This window comes from Pleurotus ostreatus (genome assembly GCF_014466165.1).
Source record: "Pleurotus ostreatus strain PC9 chromosome Unknown scaffold_7, whole genome shotgun sequence".
Classification (NCBI taxonomy): domain Eukaryota; kingdom Fungi; phylum Basidiomycota; class Agaricomycetes; order Agaricales; family Pleurotaceae; genus Pleurotus; species Pleurotus ostreatus.
Genome location: NW_023503162.1, coordinates 1,973,757 through 1,997,716, shown reverse-complemented (window position 1 = coordinate 1,997,716; position 23,960 = coordinate 1,973,757). Strand labels below are relative to the sequence as shown.

Here is a 23,960-nt window from a genome sequence, read left to right as displayed (position 1 = left end):
TTGGATGTCGGGTGATGATATTACCATGGGACGAACGCTCGCTGTATGATAGGATCTACGGAAGTACAACTATCTTTGGCAACCATTCTCGCCGGGTCTTCTGACAGACATATCACCGCACGTCGATATTCCATGTCCGAAACACCAGTTACTGTCCCGTTGTTCTGAGTGACGATCCGCACGATGGGAGAGCAAGCACGTTTTTATCTTGGCGTGATCAAGCATCTGGCTGTGTAAGGTATGTTCAAGGTACGTTGGTGCTTCCGGGACGTAAATATACTACAGAAGCGCCCAGAAGTTGTAGGGTTCCATTGAAAAGAAGTAGCCAGAGTTGACTGTGGCGTCGTCTGCTATCACTATTCATGAAGAGTGAAGATAAGTAAGTAATGTCGCTATGCGCCGTGATGCATTATCGTATTCCTGTCCCAAGTACAACATCAATATCTACGTGACAAACTTCGAATTCAAACCAGTTGGCATAAATCAGACACCGAGTGTCTAACATTGGAATACTCGAAATCTAGCTATGGTAGATGTCGCGATGTCGCGCGGTCCCGGCATAGCTATTCTCGGTACTTGAACACGTCCATCATACATTCGTACATTTATCCGATTCGTCACCACTGATGTGGACTCGGATGCACGGCGTCACCGATAACGGCACAAGGTGTTCTTTCTGGAACATGAGACTCTGATAATTGAAAAGCCAGCAATCATTCACCGTTCTCTGATGCACAATGCGGCTGGTTATCAGTGCTCCGTTTGTTCCTAGTCCCTTTCTTCCTTGTCAAGCAAATGTGGATAACATAGCAAGCGTAGACAGCATCTGTCCTATATCGAAGCTGGACCATCCTTCCGATGATAGCTGGGTCTACTGTCATACCCCGTAAGAAATGTGCTTCGCTGTGCATAAAGCAGAATATAGATGAGATTATGATAAAGTGTCGAGATCTCACGTGCTCTCATAGACTGTCACGAGACCGGCTGAGGTTGTCGCGTTTGGCGATCTGCAAAGTTGCCACCATGTCCAACTCGCAATTGGAAGACACGCTGGACTCACGATCAACGCGCAGTCTGAATATTGCTGCTCGCGTGAACGCTGTCTGCCCCCATAAAGATCGCTGCCTTCTCCAAAACCTTGGCCCAGAGAGCGGCATTCAGTACGCTCACGTAGTTCCTAGAGCTCTTGCCCAAGATGATGAACTTGTGAATATTATCGATCTTGCTTGTCTCTCCTGTGAATATCTCACTAGGTGCACAACAGATGAACAAGCTGGAGTGGTACTGGGGAATGGCACGCCGCACAATTGATTTGGACACCTGTTACAATATGTTTCCATGTAGGTGCTCATCGCGTGTTACATTTCAAGCTCTGAACGACTTATCCCAGGCGGTGCCCAGTTTCACATTTCACACGATGCACTCAGATGGGGCCTGTTGCCTTCCGACGATATAGTAGCGCAATATCACGATTCCCTTACCAGAGTCCACTCCGAGTTTTATGCTGAGCGAACTAATTTCCCAAATATTCCTGTATGTTGTCCCCTACGTGGGTAATCTTCCCTGTCTGACCCAATACCTAGGATGGCAATTTCTCCTATCGATTTCTTCCTCTCCGTGATATGGAGCTCGTCCCTATCATTCGCCTGCGCATGCCCACACCGGGAAACTCCCTGGGACCCTCTGATACTGTCACGCACTACTTCCCTTTCGACACAATGCCCATCTTGACCTCCCACATTCACCCCAAGTTCGCCATCTTCGAGCTTGGACGTCAAATTGCAGCCTTCCCCATGGATGTAAAGATCAAGCTTATTAACACTACCCCAATTCTATGCTCTATTCTCGACATATTTAGGGCCTGGAGTGAGAGTCCTCCGGCTGGATTTCTGGCAGACACAGCGTTCAACCCACATCCTGACGACGACGACGACGAAGATGAGGACTGCAGTGATGCTGGGACCATTCCACAACGAGAATTAGCTCCCCTAAAAAAGTCACCCCAACCCGGTAAGACTGGGGTCCGCACCCTCCGCGTACTACGCGACCGTGTTGGCCTCCGCGATCGCACCCTGCGTGTGAAGGAGTGGGTTGACAAGACGCAGCTGGCACTCAAGACTCATCCCTCGCCCCCTTCTTCGCTCCAACTTTCCGACAGTCCTTTACAGTCTCGCAACACCGACATCACGGCTACATCACCATGTCTGGCAAATGACTATCCTGCGGGTTTGGGGAGCAATGTCCCAGTTGATTTGCCCGACGCTGAGGTATTGTTTGAGATTGGACAGAAACGACTCCTGGACGGGGAGGACCCTGCTTCCAAGAAGCAAAAGACGTTAGTGGACGAAGGCGTTCCAGCTAACTGCAAAATCGTAGACACCCCAAAAAATAAGTGAAAGGTCGTCGGCATACCAAACGTGGAAATTTTGTGTCTCCGAGGCGACGCAGTTCTCGACACAACCAACGTCCATACCATCTGGCCAGCCTCCCTATGACCGACTGTCTACTCGCAATCTCGAACCTTGCAGCGTCGGCGAACACCTGGCGAATGTGTGGACCACCAAGTCTGCGTGCGGCAAGCGGCCATCACGAAACTACTATCTTGGTCTTGGTATGCTGACTCATACATCATGCAAACATCTCATTTTTTCCGGGGAATGTCTACGATCTTGCAGTTAGCTGGAAGGAAATGTGTATTGGTAGTAACAGGCATGGGTTCATAGACGGCATGATATAGTAACGGCAGAATACCGGAACGTAACTCTTTCGCATCCACTTACTCCAACGCCAGTTACTGCTGTGTAAGGAATGTTCAAGGTACGGTGTTTCCGGGACGTAAATAGTGTCTGGGACTTGGGCTCCACTAGTGCTCTTGATGTCACTACGTATATTCCTGGCAAAATATGATATCAATATCGACGAGATCTATGGATGTATCAAGCCCTGAGGTCCAATCCAGCAATGGTATATGTCGCGACGTTCGCGGAACCGGTATATACTTAGCTCTTTGGTTCGTCCATCATAAATCTGTAAGTTTCGTCTTTGATGTGAAAATTGCTTACGTCTAGTATAAATGTGGGTCGTAGTCCCTCGTTAGATTCAAAGGAGGTAGACAGAACAGCAAGCTGTTGGTACCTGCTGGTCTGATGATTTCTGGTCACTGCAATCGTCTCAAGGAGTTGCTACAATATTGTAGACGAAACCTTCATACATTCTTGTTTCTGTCTCGGACGTGGCTACCCCCAACATAGGGGACAGGAGATATCCCCTATCTGAGACCGGCACCGGGGTCAACGTTGCCGACGGCTATGATCTCCTGTGCAGGTCGAAGCTCACCAAGTTGCAGAAATCAGAAAACGCAAATCGGCTTCAATGAAGGACCGACCCCGAATTGATCACCAACCTATAAGTCCATCTGCTCCGCACTGTTTTCACCAATCCCCCCTCCCACTCGAACCACCACCACCACCACCACCACAATGTCAACGCCGTCTCAGTACAAGCGAATCGTATTGAACGAGCGACCAGTTGGGGACATAGAACCGAATACGTTCCGCAAAGAGACACCGTCGTTTGACTTGAAGCCAGGAAATAGCGAGGCTTTGGTTAAGGTGACATGGCTCTCGCTGGACCCCGCGATGAGGGGATACCTTCGCGACGCAAGAAGTTATCTACCACCAGTGAAAATCGGCGAGGTGAGTACAGCGTTTCCGCCTTTATTGGAGGCGCGTCGGTGAAGGCGGGAGCTTGTGAGCTGATGGACAGAATTACAGACTATGCGTGCGATGGGCTTGGGCGTTGTCGTGCAAGCTGGGTCGAATAGCAAGTTCAAAGTCGGAGATAATGTCTCTGGGGCATTCGGTAGATACAACGTTCCACGGCACTGCTCGCAGCATAACTGACGGTATATGTCAGGTTGGACCGAATTTGCTGTCATGAAGGACAAGGACTTGACGCCGCTCAAGTAAGTTGATCTTTGTCTGATAGACGATTGAAGACTGACACTACGAGCAGACTTTACCCTGGAATACAACTGTTGGATTACCTGAACACGCTAGGCTCCTCTGGTCTTACTGCGTACTTCGTACGTTCGGTCTATTCACACGAAATAGCACCTAGCTTACCGCCCAATCATTTCAGGGTCTTAAAGATATTGGCAAGCTCAAGGCTGGAGAAACCTTGCTCGTTTCTGGAGCAGCAGGCTCTGTCGGTGCCATCGTTTGCCAACTTGGGAAGCAGATGGGCGCAAAAGTCTACGCCATCGCTGGTACACCGGAGAAGTGCGACTGGTTGGTGAAGGAACTCGGGGTTGACGGGGCTTTCAATTACAAGAGCCCCAAGTTCAGAGAAGAATTGAAGTCGATGGGATACTTGGATGTCTTCTTTGACAACGTCGGTGGTAAGCCCAGGATCAAAAATCACTCCCCAAATATGTCAAATGAAGCGATTTCCCGATTGTAGGAGACATTTTGGATATTGCTCTGACCCGCTTGAACCAAGGCGCACGTATTGTTCTTTGCGGTAAATATTTCTCGCGTGCTTTCCCGGAACTTTCGTCTGACAATGCTCTGTCTCATCACAGGTGCGATTTCAGCGTACAATGCCGCAAAGCCCAAAGGCATCTCAAACTATCTCACCCTCATCTCTCAACGCGCCACCATCCAAGGATTCATTGTGTAAGTTTCCGTCTTGCATATGCGAAATCGTTATGTTTACGCCGATGCAGCTTTGATTACGCAAAACGATATCCTGAAGCTATTGCCGAGTTATCAAAAGGGCTTGCCAACGGGTCGATCAAGCGAAAATTCCACATAGTGGAAGGCATCGAGCAGGCTCCTGTTGCCCTCCCCATGCTTTTCAGCGGTGGCAATACGGGGAAATTGTGCGTGTTGCTATTCAACCGCTCATGCTCACGCTAACGATCTCTCTCCTCGCACAGGGTGGTCAAAGTTGCTGATGAATCTGCCAAGCTATAAAAATAAACACCTACTGGACTGAACCCTGCCATATAATCTGTTATAGTGTAGGATACGCGTAGTGTATGATTTGTATTGTATCATGGAAATTCAAAATAATCGCGGAAGATATTATGACCCCAGCCCCAGCATCATGATGCACGTGAATTCAGTGATCGTGAGCGTGTGGTCCGGCGCACCCCAACCACTCGAAGACTCTGGCGGTCACCGTCTCTTCAACCGTGACCACCACGACAAGCTTCCACCTGGGGAGCCAGTGACTCAGCACCGCCATGGCATCCCATCATACGATGCAGCAACTCAAATTCATCATTCCCGGAGCGGCGGGGGCTTACTTCCTCGGGATTGTGCATGAACTCAGGATACTGCTCGACGAGCCGAGCGGTTGGGCACGGTGAGTCTCCCACGTAGCTCGTATTCATGTGGATGAGGCCTGCCAGGATGACACAGGCCTCGTTCTTCGTTCTTCACTTGTACCGGCGCACGACACGTCGATGCGGAGGCTGACTCTTGTTCGGATACGCAGGACGACGGCGCTCACGACAATAGGCCTCGGATTCACGACTGTCTTGCTCTTTGTGTATATTCTGATGCTCCCTTTGATAAGGGGTGTCATGCCCGACGTGCGTCTTCTATATTTGCATTCGAATTCCCGTAATAATCAATCAAACGACTACTGTTGACAGTATCGGTCATGGCGGCAGTCTGGTGTATTATCGAAAGTAATACCGGTAAGCACATTGCCATTACCAGCGCCCTGCGTAGACCGAAGGCGTACCATCAGGTCCTCACGACATCGATTGTCCTGGGTTGGCTATTGCTTGTATACACTTTTGGATACTATACGAGTCTCGGATATTTCAAGGGCGTGATTGGAGGTAAGCCAAACTTCCTCCTACAACCCACTGCGGAGTTTGGCTAATCAACTCACGTCGTTGTGCGTGCTTTCCAGCTTCGTGTCTATACGCACTGGTGTTCGGTTTTCTTGGGCTCATCCCAGCTCCAAAAGTCCATAGGAATTAGGACCCTTGGTCAGGCGCATGTGCAACGATATCTTGGTTCTATCTAATATTGGACAACAAAACATATTGTATACTCCGCAATTCTGAGCGTAATTCAGCAGGTTGGGCGTGGCTAGTCGCGCCTCGCGGTCTCTTGTCTGTTAAGTAGTTGGGCCTCATTCTTCTGGTCTTTAATGCTACGTCAAGAATAGAGCAGCCCTCCGGGTCAATGTACTATGAGGAAAACTTGTGTTGTGACCATCTTAATTTCATGGCCAGAAGCGTCGCGGCCCTCCCGGATGTTCATATGCTTTCGCAAGTACTGTAGACATTAGATAAGTACAGGGCTGGGTCTGTGATTCCGACAGGCGCCCGTACTAGGCACGTGACAGAATCGCTACCTCTCCTCCTCGTACTTAACGACCGAATTCTAAACGCACTCTCACATCCCGAGGATCGGGGTTCCCCCACTACTGCGCCACGACACTCATATAATATAACTCATCGTTCTTGGGGCACGGTTCCCAGTCATATCGAACGCCGACGGAAGAGGATGTCGTCGTTGCTGCATCTGTCCGAAGACATCCTGCTGGAAATATGCCGTCACATATCCCCCATTGATCTCCTTTCCTTGAAACAAGTGATTTGATTTCACCAAAGGCCCGTCGCTGTGTCGCTACTGATTGTGTATTGCGATCCCCAGACTGGTCGCGCCCTGTACGCGTTCGGATGTACAGACTACGTCTGGCACCAACTCCAAGTGGATCTACCCCTTGACATCCCACCATTCATTGATTCCAAGGCTCTGCCTGCATCGCGTCTCCAGCCTCTTATCACTCACGCCCTCCGACTTGACCATAACTGGCGGCAGCAGTGGTCACAGGTCAAACGCACAGCGAAGATCGATCACGGAGACATACTCTCTCATATGCAGCTTTTAGATTGCTCGCAATGGCTGTTCACGATGGCTAGGTCGCATCGGTCCAAAGCCCACATATCACTTTGGTCGCTGCACGATATGACATCCGTACACCGCGTCGTCCATTTCGAGATCCCCTGCATCTTCAAAACATACGCGGGAATGCAACGGAACAACAAAGAAATTATTTTCGCAGTGATCGTCAGACTGCACGACTCGGAATTCATGAGTATCTATTCGGTCCAGCTCGACGACGATGCGTTAATCGCGCCGAAACTCATTCCTCCAAGATTGATACATACAATTGAGCAACAACCTCACCTGGGAATATTTACTGATCTCCACGTTCATGCACACTATGTCGTTGCCAAATTGTTCAAGCTGACAGGCCGTACTATACCACATACATCCTTCCTCTTAATAAACACTCGGACTGGCGTCATAGTCGCCGCGTATATGAAAGACCTGGTACGTTGAGACACCCCTACATTTATCGATACGCTCACATCCCACCCCCCCATATATATAGCATCTCTCTAATGTCCAGATCCGGCTATTCGACGAGCACGTCGTCGTGACTGGTGTTAAGGCAGACATGGCACTGATAAATCGTGTCTACCGCCTCCCCGACATCATCACATCCCCCTTCCTCTCCACTACATCCCCTCCATTCCAGCAAATAATAACAATCGATGACTTCGGGCTCCCCGTACTCGTGTTCGACCCCTTACCCATCAAGAGCGACGCTGAGTACCACACTAGCGACGATATATCTAAATCAGGAGGGCTAATGGTATTATGCGTGGACCCCTCTATCGATTCCCCGAGGCATTCTGGGGAGTTCGTAGCACGATGCCTTCTACCTCCCAACATAAAAACTTCCCCCTCTCATACTTGCCCATCTCCATCCCCGTCTCCATCCTTATCCAACAGCACTCCTCGTCTCCCCACCACCCCAATCCGCAAATATCCAATAACCACATCCCCGCATTCCCTTCCCGAAGAAATGTGCATAGGCACGTCTGGGTACCGTGCCGTCTGGGTCGAGCGCTCATGGGAAACCGACGAATTTAAGTTCATGAAACTGACCTTACCGTGCAGCCCCGAGGAAAGACCTGTTGTGGGCCCCCTCTTCCCCCCTCACACAGCCCTCCCCTTTCGCGTCCAATCATGTCAATCCCTTGCATTCGACGATGCCGCAGGCCGATTATGTGTAGGCCTACACAGCGGCGAAATATATCTTTTTGATTTCGTCTAGATTCTAGACTATGGACCAAAACGCATAATGCATACGTCTTTCGTCTATTACTTATATCATTTCAGGGCACGTTGGGGTCATATAGTAGGGCGTAAAGGGAATATACGTACGTCGATTGCGTTGAAATAGTCGATGAGGATGGGTAGGGTACGAATGTGTAAGGGATAACAGTGCATGCAGTGAAACTAATTAAGAATGTCATAGAATGGATCCAGCAGCGAACACTAATAGGTAGGAAAAATGCTTAGGCTTGAGGTCTAGAAGAACGAACGAATTCTGCGAAATATTTCCTGAATGCCTTGCCATCCCAATCGCGTAGCTTCGTAGCAAACTCGACGGCGAGTTGCGATGGTAGATTTTGGCCTGGGAGGAAAACGGTAGCAAAATATTCATAGGCTTCCGTACCCCGTGTCTTCCCAACAACCTGGAGGAAACTGGCGATTTCGTGAAGAACCTAATGGTAATCATATACGTTCAGTCTGTGTCATACGATGATGATGATGATAAGACAAACCGTGAACATCTGCCCATCTTTGATGTTGTAATCCGGTTTGAACAGAACGCTAAAAGCAGTTGGCACCAGCCGTTCGTAGATAAACCGTTCGAATCCGGGGATAGCGTCATTTTCGCCAGGCCCGCCGGTAGGCTGTCCCCAGACAGCCACACATCGACCGAAGAATGTCAGGGCGGTCTTCTGGCTACTCGGATCTGACAGATCTTCGATCTCTCGAAGGACGGTCTCCAAGAGCGGCTCAAACGTTGCCTTATTCCCTGAACACACACACGTAAGATACGTGACAAAGATGAGGATCTGTAATGTTACTCACGTTCTGATGTGAAGACGCTATGCAGCTTAGATGCCATGATGCTATTCAATAGCGAGAGGTAGGCCCTCTTTGTATCCACCCGTGTCACTAGATCGTCCGTTCCACCGACTGGCTGGGCGAGGATAGACGATATATGAGAGCTCAGCGGTCCCAAAAGTTCATCTAGGACGCCTAGCATATCTCGCTGTAAATTCGAATACAATTCAGCGTTCCGTGGGATGTTGCGGTCTCAGAGTTGCGTACCTGCAGCTTATGGATCAGCAAACCTATAAAGGTCATGAAATCAGCCAGTTCCGAGGGTTCGAACCGATTGAGCAAGTTGGCCATCAATGGTGGGATGTATCGCGTGACGCTAGGTCCTGCGGTAGCAAGGATTCGAGCGAATGCGAACCGTGACTATAAATCTGTCCATGAGAAAATAATAACATTGTATCGGACCACAAGATAACGCACAGCATCCCGGACGACCTTGTAGACATTCATGGCCTCTAAGCAGACGATAATCGCCTGGGCAATCTGCTGGAGTACTTCAAGGGGAGGGAGCACATGTCCTGGTTGGACGGGGGAAGGGAAATCTGGGAAGCCTTTTGCGATATTTCCAAGTGCCATGATGATGTGATGGACGCGTAATATTGCTGTAGGCTCCATGGACGAGGTAGAAGCTTGTAGATTGGTAGACAATTCGTCTAGAAGCGGTTTCGCGACGGAAAGTAACAGAGCCGATTGCTCTTCGGGGGACTTGAGAAGGGAACATAGCACACCAACAGTCTCGAAGAGATATATCTGTGAGTCGAATCGACTTGGTGTGCTTAAGGCTTCCGTGAGAATGTCCTTCGTGGTGTCTTCGTCTATCTCTGGGAGTTCCACTTCAATTTGTAAGAGATCCCGTATTCCTTCAACCAGGTTCACTGCGACGGACGAGGGGAAATCAGTCTTATTTTCTTTGATGAACCGGTAGAAGAGGTAGAAAGCCCGCGATCGGACTGTCGAATCTTGGCTATGCAAGCCTCTGAGGAAAGATGCATCAGAAATTCAATCCCAACTCAGTCGGAGTCGTTGGCATTACCGAGTATCAACCATGACTTCGAGGGTGGGCATGATGCAGTCTTTCCGGACCTTGAAGAAGTCGCTATATCGAGTGACGGCCTCGAAGAACTGCATGACGACGGCGCGATGTGGATACGAGGAGATGCCGGATTGAACGAGACTAAGAAGCATCTCGCCGTGAGCAGTCAGAGGAAACTCTGAGTAGTCCACGTCTTTCCGCATCGTCTTGTCAATACTTGGAGCTTGACAGAAGGCCGCTCGGCCTTTACCTCCTGCTGCGAAGAAAGAAGATTAAGCAAACTGGAAGTTGAATGGGGTCGTATGCCTACATTTGTTGATCTCCCCGAAGATATAAACAAGGTAAATCGCTAACTCGGCGTCGTTCCACTTCACCGCAACGCCATTGCGATACCCTGCCAACGTATTGAGGGCAAGTGTTCGCACGGCCTCTGTCACCAAATCTTGATCAATGACCAGCACGCCATCCATAAAGCTTCGTAATTCCTGCACGGCACAAAGACCACAAACATGTATGGTCATCATCCGCTCTATCATGATGCGAGATCCAAAAGGAAGTAAAGAGGATGGGCAGGATTAGGATCTTACCTTGCGAAGACCTTCGAAGGCCGCGACGTCATCGTCATCAGGGTCATCCATGTCGGTATCTTCTTCCCATTTCATTTTCTCTAAAATGACATTCAGCAGCGAGACCAAGAAGGTCCGTTTTGAGTCCTCGATGGGCTCGGATGACATTTTGCGACTACGTTTGTACTATTATGGTGGCACATTGAGGAACAACCCTGGAATATCAAAGACACACCACTCACGCTTGACAACACAGTATGAAGGAGAGTGAATATGGTGGAGGAGGTGTCGTCATATTCGTCGGCCATGAAGCGAAGCATGACGGGCAGTATCTGGTTCAGGTACTGCGTAGCTTCGGTCCGGATCGCCTGATCTGAACAATCCTGTCATAATAGAGTCAACGACGAATCTATCGGGGATTAAACGAATTGCGCACATCGATGAGCTTGTGTAGCTCTAAGCCGTAGATGTTCAGCAATTTCCCCAAAGCTTCGCGGTACGACTCTTCCCCTTCGTCCGTGTTCGAGCCCCGTTGAATTTGTTGATTGCGGGTTTTTGATTCCAGCGCGTCAATGACTTGACCCAGCGAGAGGACCTTTATTAGTTGAAGTTTGTCACTTGGCTCTTTTAGTCCTTTCGCCACAATCCGGAGGAGAGCCACTGATGTAGCAAGACGAATAGGTAACGACGGGTCGGCAAGGAGAGTAAATAGTAATGGGACAGTTGTTGGTGTGACTGTGAGATTAATATCAATCCAACCTTTGTATACCGGTCAGCAAAGAGTGACGAAGAGGAAAGCGACAGCATACCGACGTAGGAGCCAAACGTTCGAATCCCCCAGTCTACAACCTCTATGACATCTCCAAGCTCGCGTGAGGAATCTCCAGCCTCCCGTAAAGCCGACATTCTCTCCACGCCGTCAGCAATTATAGTCAGTACGGCTTCATTGATCTGCGAAGCGTCCCTCTCCCGAACGGCGTCCCTCACCTGGCCATCTCGAGTATGACGTTGTGTAGAGAACGTCCGTGCGGCCTTGATCATTTGATCGGCTACCTCGCCTGATATTTCGAGAACCAGGTGGAAGAACAGCAGCGAAACGTGTCTGTTGAATTTGGATGCATCCTGTCGGATGAGTGCGAATATGTCGGCGAAGAAGGTTGGCCATTGATCAATGTAGGTGCAGAGGAAGAAGAGGGTTAGCGTATGTGAGAATTTGTTGCGTAGGACTTTTACGGGGAGGTGTTATTGGTGGAACGGGGAAGGATAATACGAGAGAACTTACACGAAGCGTTAGCCTCTGCGCTGCCAAACACGTATTCCGATTGTATGTATGTCAGGAATCCTTGCCGCAGCGTTTGGAAAGCTTCATCGTCGAGTGGCTCAAATCTAGTAACAGAACCATTGAGTCGTCCCCCAATCCATCGGGCCACACGACAACTTACCGATTGTCGAGAAATTCTTCCAGAAGTCGCAGCGCCCAGAATCGTGCTTGTGGTGAATATCTTCTCGAGCCATCGGGTGTGGCATCAGCGAAGATCGACAATGCGAGTCGCCATGTATTGTTGGCGTTTTGTTGTACGGTTGTGAGATAATACAATGCTTCTTGGTGAAGCGCCACCTGGGCAGGATCTGCAGCAATTGCGATGGCCTGCGCAACACGTTCAGTCTCCTGCTCCATTGGAATGAAAAGGACGCGTCTGGCGTAGCGGTGGTTCAGCTCCAAGAAGTCGTCTGCGAGCGATCACGAATCACGATGACTTGAAAGGCTCGCTTGGTCTAAAGGAGATAAGATAAGATGCAATTGATCGGCGCTTATCTACAGCTGCGCCCGCTCCTCAGCCTCCGTCACCGCGCCAGAAGAACAACAGCTGCACCGCTGCAACAGTCGCCACAGCTCTTCTCAAGGGATAAATACAGGTGAATTCCAAGGCACGGAATATACGACAATATGTACGGCTACGCCCCCAAAAGCCCCCACATCACAAACAACCCCTTCGTCTCCGATCCCTCCAATGCTCAGGGCAGATATCCAGACATTTCAGTGCCAAGTCCCCCGGCGAACGGCCAGTTTACTTCGTGGATACAACCCGGACAGAATAATTACCAGACGCCACAGCTTCAACCTACATATCAACCGCAGCAGCAGCCTCTACAGCAGTTCGCCACAGGCTATGGCCCTAGCTTGCCAGGAGGAGGATCAGGTTTCCTGAGCCCGATACAACCACAGCCGACATCGCAGCCATTCCAACCGTCGAGCACGTTCGGGAGGCAACTTACAGCTCAGGTCAATGGGAGCAGTTACGGCTATTTGAGCGGGCAGCCCACGGGAGTGCCGCAGCAGCAGTACGCACCGGCTCAACAACAGCTGAATAGTCCAACCTACATCGCACAATTTGATCCATATTCTTCGCTGGGACAACTGGAGAACATAGGGAAGCCTCAGAATCGGCCTTCTGCTGTTGCGATTACGTCGCCGCAGCCATCTCAGGCTGGTCAGAATACCGGTTCGCAGATCCTCAGTCCGACAACAACATCCCCGATGTCGATTGGTCCTAACGGACAACTTCATCCGCGGGAATATATTCGTACGCACAAAGCGGAACTTGAGGCATGGGATGCATATGCCTGGAAACAGGTCATCGGGGCGTTCGAGGCTTTGAAAGATGCTTGGGAGAAGAGGAAGAAAGAAGTGGAGGCACGGGCGATGCAGCTGCGAAATCAACTACAGATTGGTGGTGGTGGGTACTATAGCGGGGATCAGATACAACAAGAGAGCTCTAGGTTACAAGGAGTACGTTATCATATGCATGGAGTATGCGCGTCGCGCTGACATGGCCTTCGCTCTAGCTGTACAAGGAAGCGGATTCATTGTTCGGTGCGTACTGCTGATAATCTTCCGCGAAAGCCATTGCTTACCACCAGCGATCCTTCGTTAGGCACCGTCGCTGCATCAACGTTCCAGATGCAGGAAGCCTACACTGGCTACCATCAGTCAGGAGACGCAGCTAGCAAGCGGCGCGTCCGAGAAAGTGTGAACTACGCCCTACAAGGGCTTCCGGACTGGCCCTCCCAGTCCTTCTAATACCATCATCTATCGAAAAGAATCGGAAATTCTCTCTCTTTGGTAAAGTCAACAAATATAGGTTGTCCCCGGGTCCCCGGATATCACACAAGTTGTCAAATCGTTGTACGCTTTGATTCTTGTTGTAGCCCATAATAAATAATTGTAGCATCCAGCGCACAGACCGTAATACACATACGAGCGTCTGTCCAAAGATCACGAACATAAATTAGGGTACATCCTGTCAGTGGGGTCTTTCGGAATCCATCCACCCTCGAGGCCTTTTTGGTAGCTCCACTCATCTGCTTGTTCTGCCTATTGGCATCCAAACTTCGTTCAGCTTCCGGGGTACATCCAAAATATGTCACATACCTTCCACGTCCAGAACATCCACCCCTGTATACTCTCCCCAATCTCTACTTGCACCTCGAAGTATCTATGACCGATCCATATGATGAGCCCATGGGTCCTTAGCGACATTACAAGCGACCACGAAATCTGTGCGCACCTTCTCAGGAAAGTCTTGTACTTGTCTGACCAACCCTCCCAACTCCCTGTCATGTTGCTGCACGTTCCAAAGGTACGCAAGTCCGAAGGATCTGGATTAAACGACCCGTCCCAGCGGGCCCCATTACCCCGTCCATTGAGCCATTTCGCGCAGTCAGTCGGCGCATTGGACCATTCGCCGATGATGGTCCATAGATTCGATGACGCGAAGGTGGAAAGTGTGTTCACATGTGTGCAAGCAAACTATGGAAGCCCGGCATGGTCAGATATGATGGAAGGAAGGCAAAGACCCTGAAGCTGACCTCGACATGCTCGTCCCAGGTTCGTGCCAACTCAGGCTTGCTGAAGATTTGGTATTCGTGGAAGTCCATGAGGACACCGTGACCTTGTGGAGGCGTCAAGAAGTTCTGCCAGTTCTTAGGGTATCAAGTTTCAGTATCTCTTTCGCTCGACTTTATCGCAAACGAACTTACTCCGACCCCCATAAACGCATCCCCGATCATCACTCCAATATCCTCCCCCGCAGCATCTCTCACAGCGCTGTATCCGTTCAACCAGAAATCCCGGATGACGGCAGCAACACTTGGCATAAACCCTCCAGGTTCATTCAGCAACTCCATGACATCTATCATCCCTCCAGCATTCTTTGCTATGAACCTCAGCACTTCGACTGTGCGATTGACATTGGAAGAGACCGCCCATTGCGGATTTCCTGTACGTTGCCCGGAGTTATCGTAACCGTTTTGCGACCCGGGGGCTCCATGGAGGTCAACGATCACATGAACATTGTGTTTCCGCCCCCAATTGAGGGCACGGAGAAGGTATGGCCATGCACCCGGGATATATGGTGCGACGGAAGTTGTGTATTGAGTGTCAGATTCCGTGAGAGGAACTGACCAGTATCCGAGAGGGATGCTGCATATAAATGTTATTATTTAGCCTTTCTATTTATATTATAGATTCTTCACCGAACGTGGTTGAGACCAGCAGCCTTGATGGCTTTGAAATCATCCTCGGTTATCCACGTCTCCCAGTGGTCCTTGAGCATATCGAGGGCGACGTCACGATCGACCAGCTGTCCGAGGGTGAATTCGTCTACGACATTGGTGTTGTTCGTCCTCTCAAAGAAACTGGGCGTTATCCATGGCTACAGAAGGAAGCAGTTTCAATGGATCGCGGTCAAGAGGCATTGTACGTGACATACTTCAAGCACTAGCCAGCCTCCCCTAGCGAAAATAGAACTGAGTTTGACTTCGGAAGCATCCAGAGCAATATTCACACTCACAAATTCACACCCCGTATGGTGTCCTTGCCATAGTTGAACGGAACCCATTCCTGAGTGGAGGTCCCGTTGCCCGAGTCCGCATTCGGTGGCGCAGTGGTAGTGCCATTCCCTGGTAGGGGTGCGGGCGACGGGATGCTAGGGTCATCTAACACGTTGTTCACCTTCAATCGGCATTGCGACGCTGCGACTCGTAGGTGGTCCAACGAAAGAAGCAGCACCAGGGAAATCGACCGCAACGACAACATCCAGGGTGCAAATTTAGACTTGAGTGTGTTCACAGATGATGGAGAAGAAGCAAGTTACTGTGGATGAGCATTGCATCAATGCAGATTCATATTAAGCACTCTCACCGAGGATACCACGAGGCATGGGGCCGCTTTGCTTATGCGATGGGCACGCGTCTCAAGCTACACAATAATTACAATGCAACTCTTTTTGAAAGTACTTCTTGCGAAAGTCTGATCGTTCAAAGAGGTAAACGAACGTCGCTGGAAATCAGCGGGAATGGATCTGCGAAAAACGAAACCTGATGGACCATTGGGACCAGGGAGGATCGCCGGTCCGGGCAACCCTAGTACACCTAACCCTAGTCTGAGGTTCCCTTTCCTCGCCATACTCTAGCGACACTCCCCAAACTCAAGACCAACAGTACTATACGTTAAACATACATATTTCATTGACATCGATTACATACATCTTGTATCCAGAATAATAGCATTTCAATTATTGATCGAAGGAGAAAGAAGAAAAAATAAAGTCCTCATTAAACCGAGGTCGCTCTCTTCAAGCCTCTCGCCTTACGCTTACGCTGCTTTGTCCTATCAGCTATGTCTTTCACTATCTTCTCGTGAGATGCCGCGTGCGCCTTCGCCACCGCCTTAAGCGAGTTTGAGTGTTTCGACAGTTCCTTGACAATCCTCCCCGTTGTCCCTTCGTGAGCCTTCCAACATGCCTGTATGGGTTCCGACTTCGCCCAGGACTCGCGCAGCTGAGAAGCTCTCTTCTTCGCCCTGCTCGCTCTCTCTTTCAACCGCTCGCCTGCATAGGACACGAATCGATCTCCTATATCCTTCAACTCTCTTGCCTTCATCTTTGCACGTTTGTTGCGGTAGTTCAGCTGTTCCCTGAGGACCGACGCCTTGCCCTTGGACTTCTTCACTAAAACGGAAGTCTGGTCGCCTATGGCCTGGAGTAGCGCATCCAACGCATCCATCAACTCCTTCACATCCTGACTGACGGCTTGAACGACGGCCCTCGCAGCATCTCCGTAGATAGTAGCTAACGTCGTCGCCAGCCGGATGCTGAGAGCCGAAGGCGAAGAAGCAACCGTTGTGGTCACAAATTTGGCGGCTGAAGGAGCTACACTAGGCTGAGATGGGCCAGGAAGCGGTGTAACCACCGCAAGAGCCGAAGTCGACGCAACGGGCGCGATTGCCGAAGAGGGACGGACCATCACCTCAGCAGCATCGCGGATCGCAATACCAGTGGTGGAAGACTGGCTGCACTTTCCCGCAGGCTTGAAGAGTTTGCTGGTAGTAGCGACCCGGCGGACAGACAAAGAAGTAGATGCTGGATGGACGACTGCGACCGCAAAGTCTTTGATGGGAGACGAGATGATAGCAGTACTGTGATTGGTGGCGATAGCTCGAGTTACGCCTACAGGACTATTCGTAGTCTGGATAGTAAGATGCCCAGTTGGTCGGACTACCAAGTGGGTAGGAATAGTCGGTGTCGGCGCCGAAGTGCGAAATACAGAGTGTACGATGACACCCAATATCAAAGATAGGATCGTGATTCTACCCCACACGAATGATAAGTAGTCAATGTCCACATGTAGCAGCGGACTTACAATGCCACAGAAAAGCCACTCGATAGAGGTTTCTTAACCAACTGCTGTAACGCAAGATAGACTTGTCGTGGTTCGGCATCATGAATATCATCGCTGTCGAACAGGATGCTACTATTCTTCCCTTTGAGCCGAAGGACTTTACTGGTGGGGATATCCAATAAATCCCAATTATCCTGTGCAGCTCGGCGGGCAAGTTCGCCTGATCCAACCGGATCTGTCAAGGACGGGAACGGAACAAAAACTGGGAGATAAAGAGTGTGCCTTGAAAGCTCAGGCGGAATAAGAGACGGAAGATAAACGATAGCTAAAGAGGGATGATGTCCGCTAAATGTAGTCGGCTACGAAAATCTGGATTTAATACTCTTGATAATGAGAAGAAACAACCTACGCTTGTGACGTCGCCCGTGAGGTCGTGTACGCGAATCCAGCTGGTATGCTCATACTTGTCGCCAGTGAACTCTTCGACGGGGAACCATCTGCTAGCACGGTCGTCTTTATAAGCCAGGGAGATCCAGCTACCGCCGGCGGCAATCTTCTGCAACAGAGTCTCGACGAAGGACAGTTTGATATCGGAGGAATTGCCGTAAAGAACAATTTCGAACTTGGTGTTGTTTAGCCTGTCGAGTATAGACTGTGTACTGGTGACCACTTCTGGACGGCCGATGATTTGTTTCTCCGAGAGAGTGGGTTGTACCGCTTCTTCTGACTCCGCAACGATATCGGGTTTAGCGTCGGTAACCGCACGAGAGTCCTCTTCTTCGAGGACGTCTCCGTAGGACCGCACGAGTTCGTCGCGCGAACTAGTAAGGGGATCTGGGAACGAAAGTCTTAGATCGTTGAACGAATTGTGGGCAGTGCTTGTCGAGGCGTGGAGTGCGCTAGAACTTGTACGAGACGCACTAAGTGTGCTAACCATACTTTGATCGAGGGCTGCCTTGACTCGTAGGTCTTCGTCGTCTTCCTGTCCCCTGTCAACACTAGCCTCTTCCACTGGCGCCGCAAGTTCTCCGTCGATGGGCGCTGCAAGGACTCCAAGGACTGAGGGTGTCTGGATACGACCTGCATCATCCACAAATCCCTCCCAAGCATCTACTTCGCCATCGCGAGAGCTCCCCAAGCTCATGGAGGATCTACGGGACAGTGGCATCGAGCTCAGCTCGTCGTCGCGATCGAGATCGCTCTCCGAGTCATCGTTGTCCGTGGAAGAGCCAGTGTTGCTTGATATTTCAAGCCAGTCAGAATCAGAGAGGTTATCGACCTCTGAATTCGAGGAAGAATGTGTGTAGGGTGAGGAGTCCATGTGTGGTAGAGGGCAAGAAGCGACAGGGGCCTTTATAGCGGTACCGGCACGGGAGGGACGTCGGACTTTCAATATTGTATCTTATCTGACCAATTTCCTAGTTCGTTGCCCCATGTGTGATCTTCACCAAGATCGACGGTGGTTTGCATCAAGTGCTACTTGCTCTCGTACTGGTTCTAAAATATTGAACCCATGTTGCTCAATATCCAGCTTGAACTTGGTCTCTGCAGGGGCGCATCCAGGCGTATTCCGCCAGAACTGCGTGGTCATATGGACACGCCTCAATGTCGTGTTGGCCACGCCTCGTGATGGTCTCAGCGTTTGATGCGAGTCACTTGAAGTGATGTCGGCATTTGTTGCGATATACCATCAATGACTTACCTTGTGAACATGTAAGTACAATTATACATAATTGAGACGGTGCTGATATGGTGTCACTCTAGGATACATAATGCTCTTCTAGGATTTTCGGGCTTCAGGAATGTGACGCCGCTGTGCACTGTTACCGGTCGGGCATACCAAAGCCCGCTAGTTCTTATCCTCCTCTGTGCAATTCTCAGCATCCCTATTTCCGTTTAATTTCTCAGCGTTTGCATACCACTTATCAAATACCAAGCGAGTAGGTGCAGTGTTTGGAATCTCCATCCAACTGGCTGCTGAATCACATTTGTCGGCTTCACAGAATCGGTAATCCATTTTGACCACCTATGGAATCCCCTTCTTCGGCCTATCGTACCAGCCGCTGCCAGAGGAACCTCTTACCCATCATGGATCCCCACGATCGACGAAATATCGGAAGGTTGACATCCGACTGGTGCTGAGGGATAGAGACAGATTTTGAATGTCCACACGGTTCCGGTCCTTAACTCGCTCGAAAATCTTATAAAAGCGACGAGATGAAGCTGCTTGATCCCAATCCTCAACGCTCGACAGCTTTCCTTCCTGTTCAACTCCTTGCAAGATGTCGTCCTTCGAGCCACGCGATCTTCAATTAGCCCTGCGTCCTCCCGCTGACACTAGTTTCTTCTATCAGTAAATCCGTCTCCCCCCACAGTGCCATCATACCTTGAGCTCATGCCTTCCTCCAGTGATGCCTTCAACGTGATGAACAACGTATCGCAGAACTGGAAAGACTACGATACCGGAAAGATAAAACTGGGAGATACGATTAGATGGAATGTTGAAATCTATATGTATGGCACGGGCGCACCGGTATTCGTCGACGGCGACACAGGCGCTTCTGTGGTCAACCCCAAGTTCAAGGAAGACGGAGGGGAGATTATCATTCTAATCACGCACTCTGGAACCATCACCCTCGCCGACGTACAAGGTCATCAAATCGAATACTTTAATACCGTATACGGCCCGCGAAAGCCCGGGGATACTTTCGATGTCTCTATTGGCGTTGACGTCCAAGGACAGTACCCGGAGACAGGCAACTATGTCAAAGAAGGATCTGACTACAGATGTGAGTCCCCTAATCATAGTCGTATTGTTCCGATGGCTGACAGTCCGAATCCAGATACCATCTCGTATGAGCAAAAGATGCCTATGTTCAAGAACAATGGCCACGAGGTCTTTGACTTCGCGGCCCAGTACAAAGACATATATACCTTAAGCAAGGCACAGCAGTCAGCAGAGCTCCATAACACATACCTCAAGTCTGGCCTTCGACTAGATGGAAACGTGGGTTCGGCTCTCTTACTGGCTTGACAACTTCCCTCATCGACAAGATCAATTTAGCATACTATCGGCGTGTCTTATCCGATACATGGCTTGTCTGCCTTCCGCGTAAGCAATCTCGACGTATTTCCTTTTGATATCAGTGGGTCCAATCCGCACGATCAAGTGTCATGATTATTTTGACTGATGCTGCGCCCTTGTAGCGTTCGTGCATGGCATACATGGAAGTTACGAGCATAACCATGAGGAGAGGTACATGAGTGTGAGTACCCCTTTGAGATGTCGCCTTGCAAATTCTAACATGACCTTTAGGGAGTTCCCGTGAACTACAAAGTTGATTTAAACTCCCTAAAATAATAAATCACGAAGCACATGTCTTGGCTAAGCCGACTGATTCGTCCATCTCTAGATATAATTCCAATATTCTCCTACGGTTCTCAGATAGCATCTCTTCTTTTTGCGAATACCGAGGGTTGTCGGACTTCATGCTACGTTTGTATATGATTTGCTACTCCTTGCCGTTCTTATGACCCCCCTCCCCCCGGTACGCCCGCCAGTCATGACATTAACGAAAGGTGAGCATAAGAAGGTCGCCATGATTCCGCAGTGATATCGTGAGTTCGGGATACTGTCCACTAAATGCTGTTGCTGTTGCAATGCTTTCGTCAAACTGCCCACCACTAGAACTATGTGAGATCTCGAGATCTTGTCGAGATCAGTGATTTAGTGATTGGCCTCTACTTCATTCCCAACTAGTAACCGTCTACGGCGTTAGGCTGTGCCATCATGAGAACTTGCCGGAAACGATGTCGCCCGTCCACCATGAATGGCTCCAGAGGCAAATTGGAACTATCCACGAGTCAATCATTCAAGATGACCGTATACTGGCACAACCGTTCATGGAGAATGCAGCTCATAAAGGGATCGCGTTTCTCAAGTCGCTTCAGGTGAGAACTAGGCTGATTCCTCGCTGCTCCTTATCCAACATAAAATCTTCATCTTCATCATGAATGACTCTGTCCGTTTTGCAAGACTCTAGACCTTCCTTCGGGGGAGGCCGATCCTGTCACGCAGGAACTCTTGAAGATCGGGGCAGTCTTCGTGGAGACGTTAGTACTGTTATGGGGCGCCTTGAAGCGACATGAAGTCGAGGGTTCCGATGCGCCGGAATACTCAGAGACATGCAAGATCTTGATAGAGTCCGTGGCGTAAATGTTTGTCTAATGGGCGTTTTTGCTGACTTCGGAGGAATATATAGGGATCTTGCCGTCGTGGTAGAGGAGGCTAGTAGACATTCTGGATTGCGGATGCAAGACCCAGCATGGCTTGCAGTTCATATGCAGTTCTCCGCTCTCCATGAGCGACTGTGCGGGTACAAAAAGAAGGCTGAAGCTCTGCTTGCGCAAAATCTCACTGTGCGTGAAACGTACGTACGTGGAAGGCGAGCCGAACGATTGCTGGAACACGGATCGAGTCGAGCACCCAGCCCAACCATGGTAAGCAGTTTAAATTTGGCACGAATTTTCATCAATTCATCTCCAATGGATTTTCCAGCCACTGCCTCAGATACCAAGCCAGACTGTGAGGTCTGAGCTGGACCAGGGACTTCGCCTCATTCATGACTTGACTGGACGTATCAAGCTTCTAGGATCCCATCTTTATCCTGTTGCGTGCGGTGGGTTCGCAGACATCTGGGCTGGCGAATGGAATGGGCCTTCGGGTCAATGCAAGGTCAGTCAGTCTTCACAGGTGCTTGCATGAAGCTTTACATGTCTGACCAAACCAGGTGGCCATCAAAGTCCCCCGTTTCCACACGCAGAGTGCCTCTACCCGTAGCAAGCAACAGAAAGTCAGTGATCATCTCGGCTTGTATATAACTCCTCCCGATTGAGGCCACTAACCCAATGTTGTAGCGGCTTCGTCGAGAACTTTCAATTTGGCAGAAGCTTAGACATCGCCATATTCTCGAGTTGCTCGGGACGACAACAGACATTGGACCGCCATCATCCGTCGGCATGGTGTGTCTCTGGGCTGCGAAGGGAAATCTAAATAACTATATGACAAATTTCAAAGACACCATGAAGCTCTCTGAACGCTATCGAATTGTACGTATCTCCATCCTCCTCTATTTGTGTAGGGTAGTTAATCATCATCAGCTAGATGAAGTGGCGTCCGGCCTTTCATATCGTTCGTACTGCTTTTCCTCTCATCCTATCTCACGGGATTAATAACCTTCTTTGCCAGTTCACTCGTCCTCTGTGATACATGGAGATCTGACGGGGGTAAGTGTCTCACCACCTCAACCCGCCCCCCTCAATGACCAGCGTGATCCGGCAGTCGAATGTCCTGCTAGATGAATCAGCAAAATCATGTATATGTGATTTTGGCCTATCCACTCTTATCGCCGAGGTTCAAGACACCTCGTCCAACTCATGCGTCACAGGGGCCGTTCGATGGACAGCACCTGAATTATACAAAGTAGGCGATCCCGACCAAGACGGGGCGGCAGCACCCAGACCCACTGTGTATAGCGACATCTTCTCGTACGGAAGGGTCATGCTCCAGGTACTTGTATTTACCTCCTCTTGTATACCTGGAATCCTATATTCACTGATGTATCGAATCTCGTAGACATTGTCGGGAGAAATACCTTACCACTATCTGAGAACGGATGGCCAAGTATTTTTTGAATTATATCGGAATTCATTTCCGCGACGCCCTTTCCAGCCTTGGGTCACCGATGCACATTGGGACTTGATGAAGGAATGTTGGATAGGAGTTCCGGAGGAGAGGCCGACGCTGGTGCGCATCCAGGACTTTGTACGGACATATTATGAGCTTCTCATATCCGTACCTTCTATCAATGACATAATTGACGGCGAGTGACCACGCATGACGGTGCAGGGAAGCATCAACGAGTATGTCCAGCCCTCGTATTCTCATGAAGGAGCGTTATTTGTAGGTTAATCTAAAAGGTGTCGGAGTGCTGGAATGGAGAATTCAATACGAAAGAACTGGCAGAATGTGACTCATATTTATCCCTCGAGAGTGCTTAATGCAACGATGTGGTACACCTTGCCTCCTGGGATAGAATGCTAGTTTTTGCGCCTCTACTCTTGGACGGGCACTCAAGTACACACACGTGCTTATCCAGTAGTCCAAGCTGATGGGAAAATCAACTTCGCTACTAAGTGAAGTACCCAGGTCGTACTCATGTTGCCGTGCTATGGTGGCTGCAGTCATTCGGTGACAATCGCGACGATAGGGGCCCCTAAATCGCTTCGAACTTAAGCAACATGCTGCTTGCAGCATGCCGTCGCCCACGAAGACGTCTCCAGCTATTCCCCCCTCCCATGTTACTGATACAAGGCTGCCCCCACTACTGGAGACATATTGTCTGGGTGTTTGTTACCATTCTCCGTTGCCTGTTTTCAAAAAACGGCTAATCAACGAACCAGGGCCCATCGACCACTCTCTCGAAAGGCGAAGCTAGTTGGTCAAGGGAACAGACCTCAAGCTCCTTTGTCCAGGCTCATTTGCAGTACAAAGGCCAGATTTCAAGCTGGCTATATTAGTGTTTCTGGTTGCGGGTCCTTCGAAGGCTCGTATCCCCATAAAATACCCCAAGAAACAGCGACTAAGTACATAAACGTTTAGGTTGT

At 49.9% G+C, this 23,960-nt stretch overlaps 10 protein-coding genes across 10 annotated transcripts; 7 read left to right on the top strand and 3 right to left on the bottom strand.

Annotated features, from left to right (window-relative positions):
* Positions 1–1,023: 1,023 nt before the first annotated feature.
* PC9H_009925 (uncharacterized protein) lies at positions 1,024–2,396 on the top strand (the record flags this gene model as incomplete). Its single annotated transcript, XM_036779422.1, has 4 exons — positions 1,024–1,206; positions 1,265–1,340; positions 1,391–1,533; positions 1,584–2,396. The coding sequence occupies 4 exons, from the start codon at positions 1,024–1,026 to the stop codon at positions 2,394–2,396; spliced, it is 1,215 nt and encodes a 404-aa protein (XP_036628811.1).
* A 1,083-nt stretch (positions 2,397–3,479) lies between these two features.
* On the top strand, positions 3,480–4,976 carry PC9H_009924 (uncharacterized protein; the record flags this gene model as incomplete). Its single annotated transcript, XM_036779421.1, has 9 exons — positions 3,480–3,695; positions 3,774–3,861; positions 3,916–3,964; positions 4,015–4,084; positions 4,141–4,399; positions 4,462–4,521; positions 4,583–4,676; positions 4,727–4,882; positions 4,940–4,976. 9 exons carry the CDS (start codon positions 3,480–3,482, stop codon positions 4,974–4,976), a joined length of 1,029 nt encoding a protein of 342 aa, XP_036628810.1.
* A 272-nt stretch (positions 4,977–5,248) lies between these two features.
* PC9H_009923 (uncharacterized protein) lies at positions 5,249–5,999 on the top strand (the record flags this gene model as incomplete). Its single annotated transcript, XM_036779420.1, has 5 exons — positions 5,249–5,370; positions 5,503–5,599; positions 5,663–5,707; positions 5,761–5,854; positions 5,929–5,999. 5 exons carry the CDS (start codon positions 5,249–5,251, stop codon positions 5,997–5,999), a joined length of 429 nt encoding a protein of 142 aa, XP_036628809.1.
* A 531-nt stretch (positions 6,000–6,530) lies between these two features.
* PC9H_009922 (uncharacterized protein) lies at positions 6,531–8,154 on the top strand (the record flags this gene model as incomplete). The annotated part of the gene is made up of 3 exons (XM_036779419.1): positions 6,531–6,617; positions 6,681–7,364; positions 7,426–8,154. The coding sequence occupies 3 exons, from the start codon at positions 6,531–6,533 to the stop codon at positions 8,152–8,154; spliced, it is 1,500 nt and encodes a 499-aa protein (XP_036628808.1).
* A 244-nt stretch (positions 8,155–8,398) lies between these two features.
* On the bottom strand, positions 8,399–12,291 carry LOS1 (pre-tRNA nuclear export protein; the record flags this gene model as incomplete). Its single annotated transcript, XM_036779418.1, has 13 exons — positions 8,399–8,608; positions 8,669–8,925; positions 8,982–9,165; positions 9,225–9,377; positions 9,435–9,990; positions 10,048–10,303; positions 10,358–10,532; positions 10,635–10,799; positions 10,856–10,996; positions 11,050–11,372; positions 11,423–11,839; positions 11,896–11,999; positions 12,056–12,291. The coding sequence occupies 13 exons, from the start codon at positions 12,289–12,291 to the stop codon at positions 8,399–8,401; spliced, it is 3,177 nt and encodes a 1,058-aa protein (XP_036628807.1).
* Positions 12,292–12,561: 270 nt separating this feature from the next.
* PC9H_009920 (uncharacterized protein) lies at positions 12,562–13,695 on the top strand (the record flags this gene model as incomplete). Its single annotated transcript, XM_036779417.1, has 3 exons — positions 12,562–13,404; positions 13,461–13,488; positions 13,550–13,695. The coding sequence occupies 3 exons, from the start codon at positions 12,562–12,564 to the stop codon at positions 13,693–13,695; spliced, it is 1,017 nt and encodes a 338-aa protein (XP_036628806.1).
* Positions 13,696–13,890: 195 nt separating this feature from the next.
* Positions 13,891–15,711, bottom strand: EXG1_2 (exo-1,3-beta-glucanase; the record flags this gene model as incomplete). Its single annotated transcript, XM_036779416.1, has 7 exons — positions 13,891–13,989; positions 14,047–14,424; positions 14,484–14,597; positions 14,655–15,096; positions 15,150–15,328; positions 15,386–15,407; positions 15,467–15,711. The coding sequence occupies 7 exons, from the start codon at positions 15,709–15,711 to the stop codon at positions 13,891–13,893; spliced, it is 1,479 nt and encodes a 492-aa protein (XP_036628805.1).
* A 518-nt stretch (positions 15,712–16,229) lies between these two features.
* PC9H_009918 (uncharacterized protein) lies at positions 16,230–18,615 on the bottom strand (the record flags this gene model as incomplete). The annotated part of the gene is made up of 3 exons (XM_036779415.1): positions 16,230–17,262; positions 17,316–17,653; positions 17,704–18,615. The coding sequence occupies 3 exons, from the start codon at positions 18,613–18,615 to the stop codon at positions 16,230–16,232; spliced, it is 2,283 nt and encodes a 760-aa protein (XP_036628804.1).
* Positions 18,616–19,576: 961 nt separating this feature from the next.
* Positions 19,577–20,655, top strand: PC9H_009917 (uncharacterized protein; the record flags this gene model as incomplete). The annotated part of the gene is made up of 6 exons (XM_036779414.1): positions 19,577–19,647; positions 19,704–20,083; positions 20,138–20,301; positions 20,359–20,440; positions 20,502–20,560; positions 20,611–20,655. 6 exons carry the CDS (start codon positions 19,577–19,579, stop codon positions 20,653–20,655), a joined length of 801 nt encoding a protein of 266 aa, XP_036628803.1.
* Positions 20,656–21,104: 449 nt separating this feature from the next.
* PC9H_009916 (uncharacterized protein) lies at positions 21,105–23,184 on the top strand (the record flags this gene model as incomplete). Its single annotated transcript, XM_036779413.1, has 10 exons — positions 21,105–21,245; positions 21,331–21,497; positions 21,557–21,794; positions 21,853–22,029; positions 22,085–22,147; positions 22,212–22,403; positions 22,455–22,485; positions 22,543–22,580; positions 22,636–22,863; positions 22,930–23,184. The coding sequence occupies 10 exons, from the start codon at positions 21,105–21,107 to the stop codon at positions 23,182–23,184; spliced, it is 1,530 nt and encodes a 509-aa protein (XP_036628802.1).
* Positions 23,185–23,960: the final 776 nt, after the last annotated feature.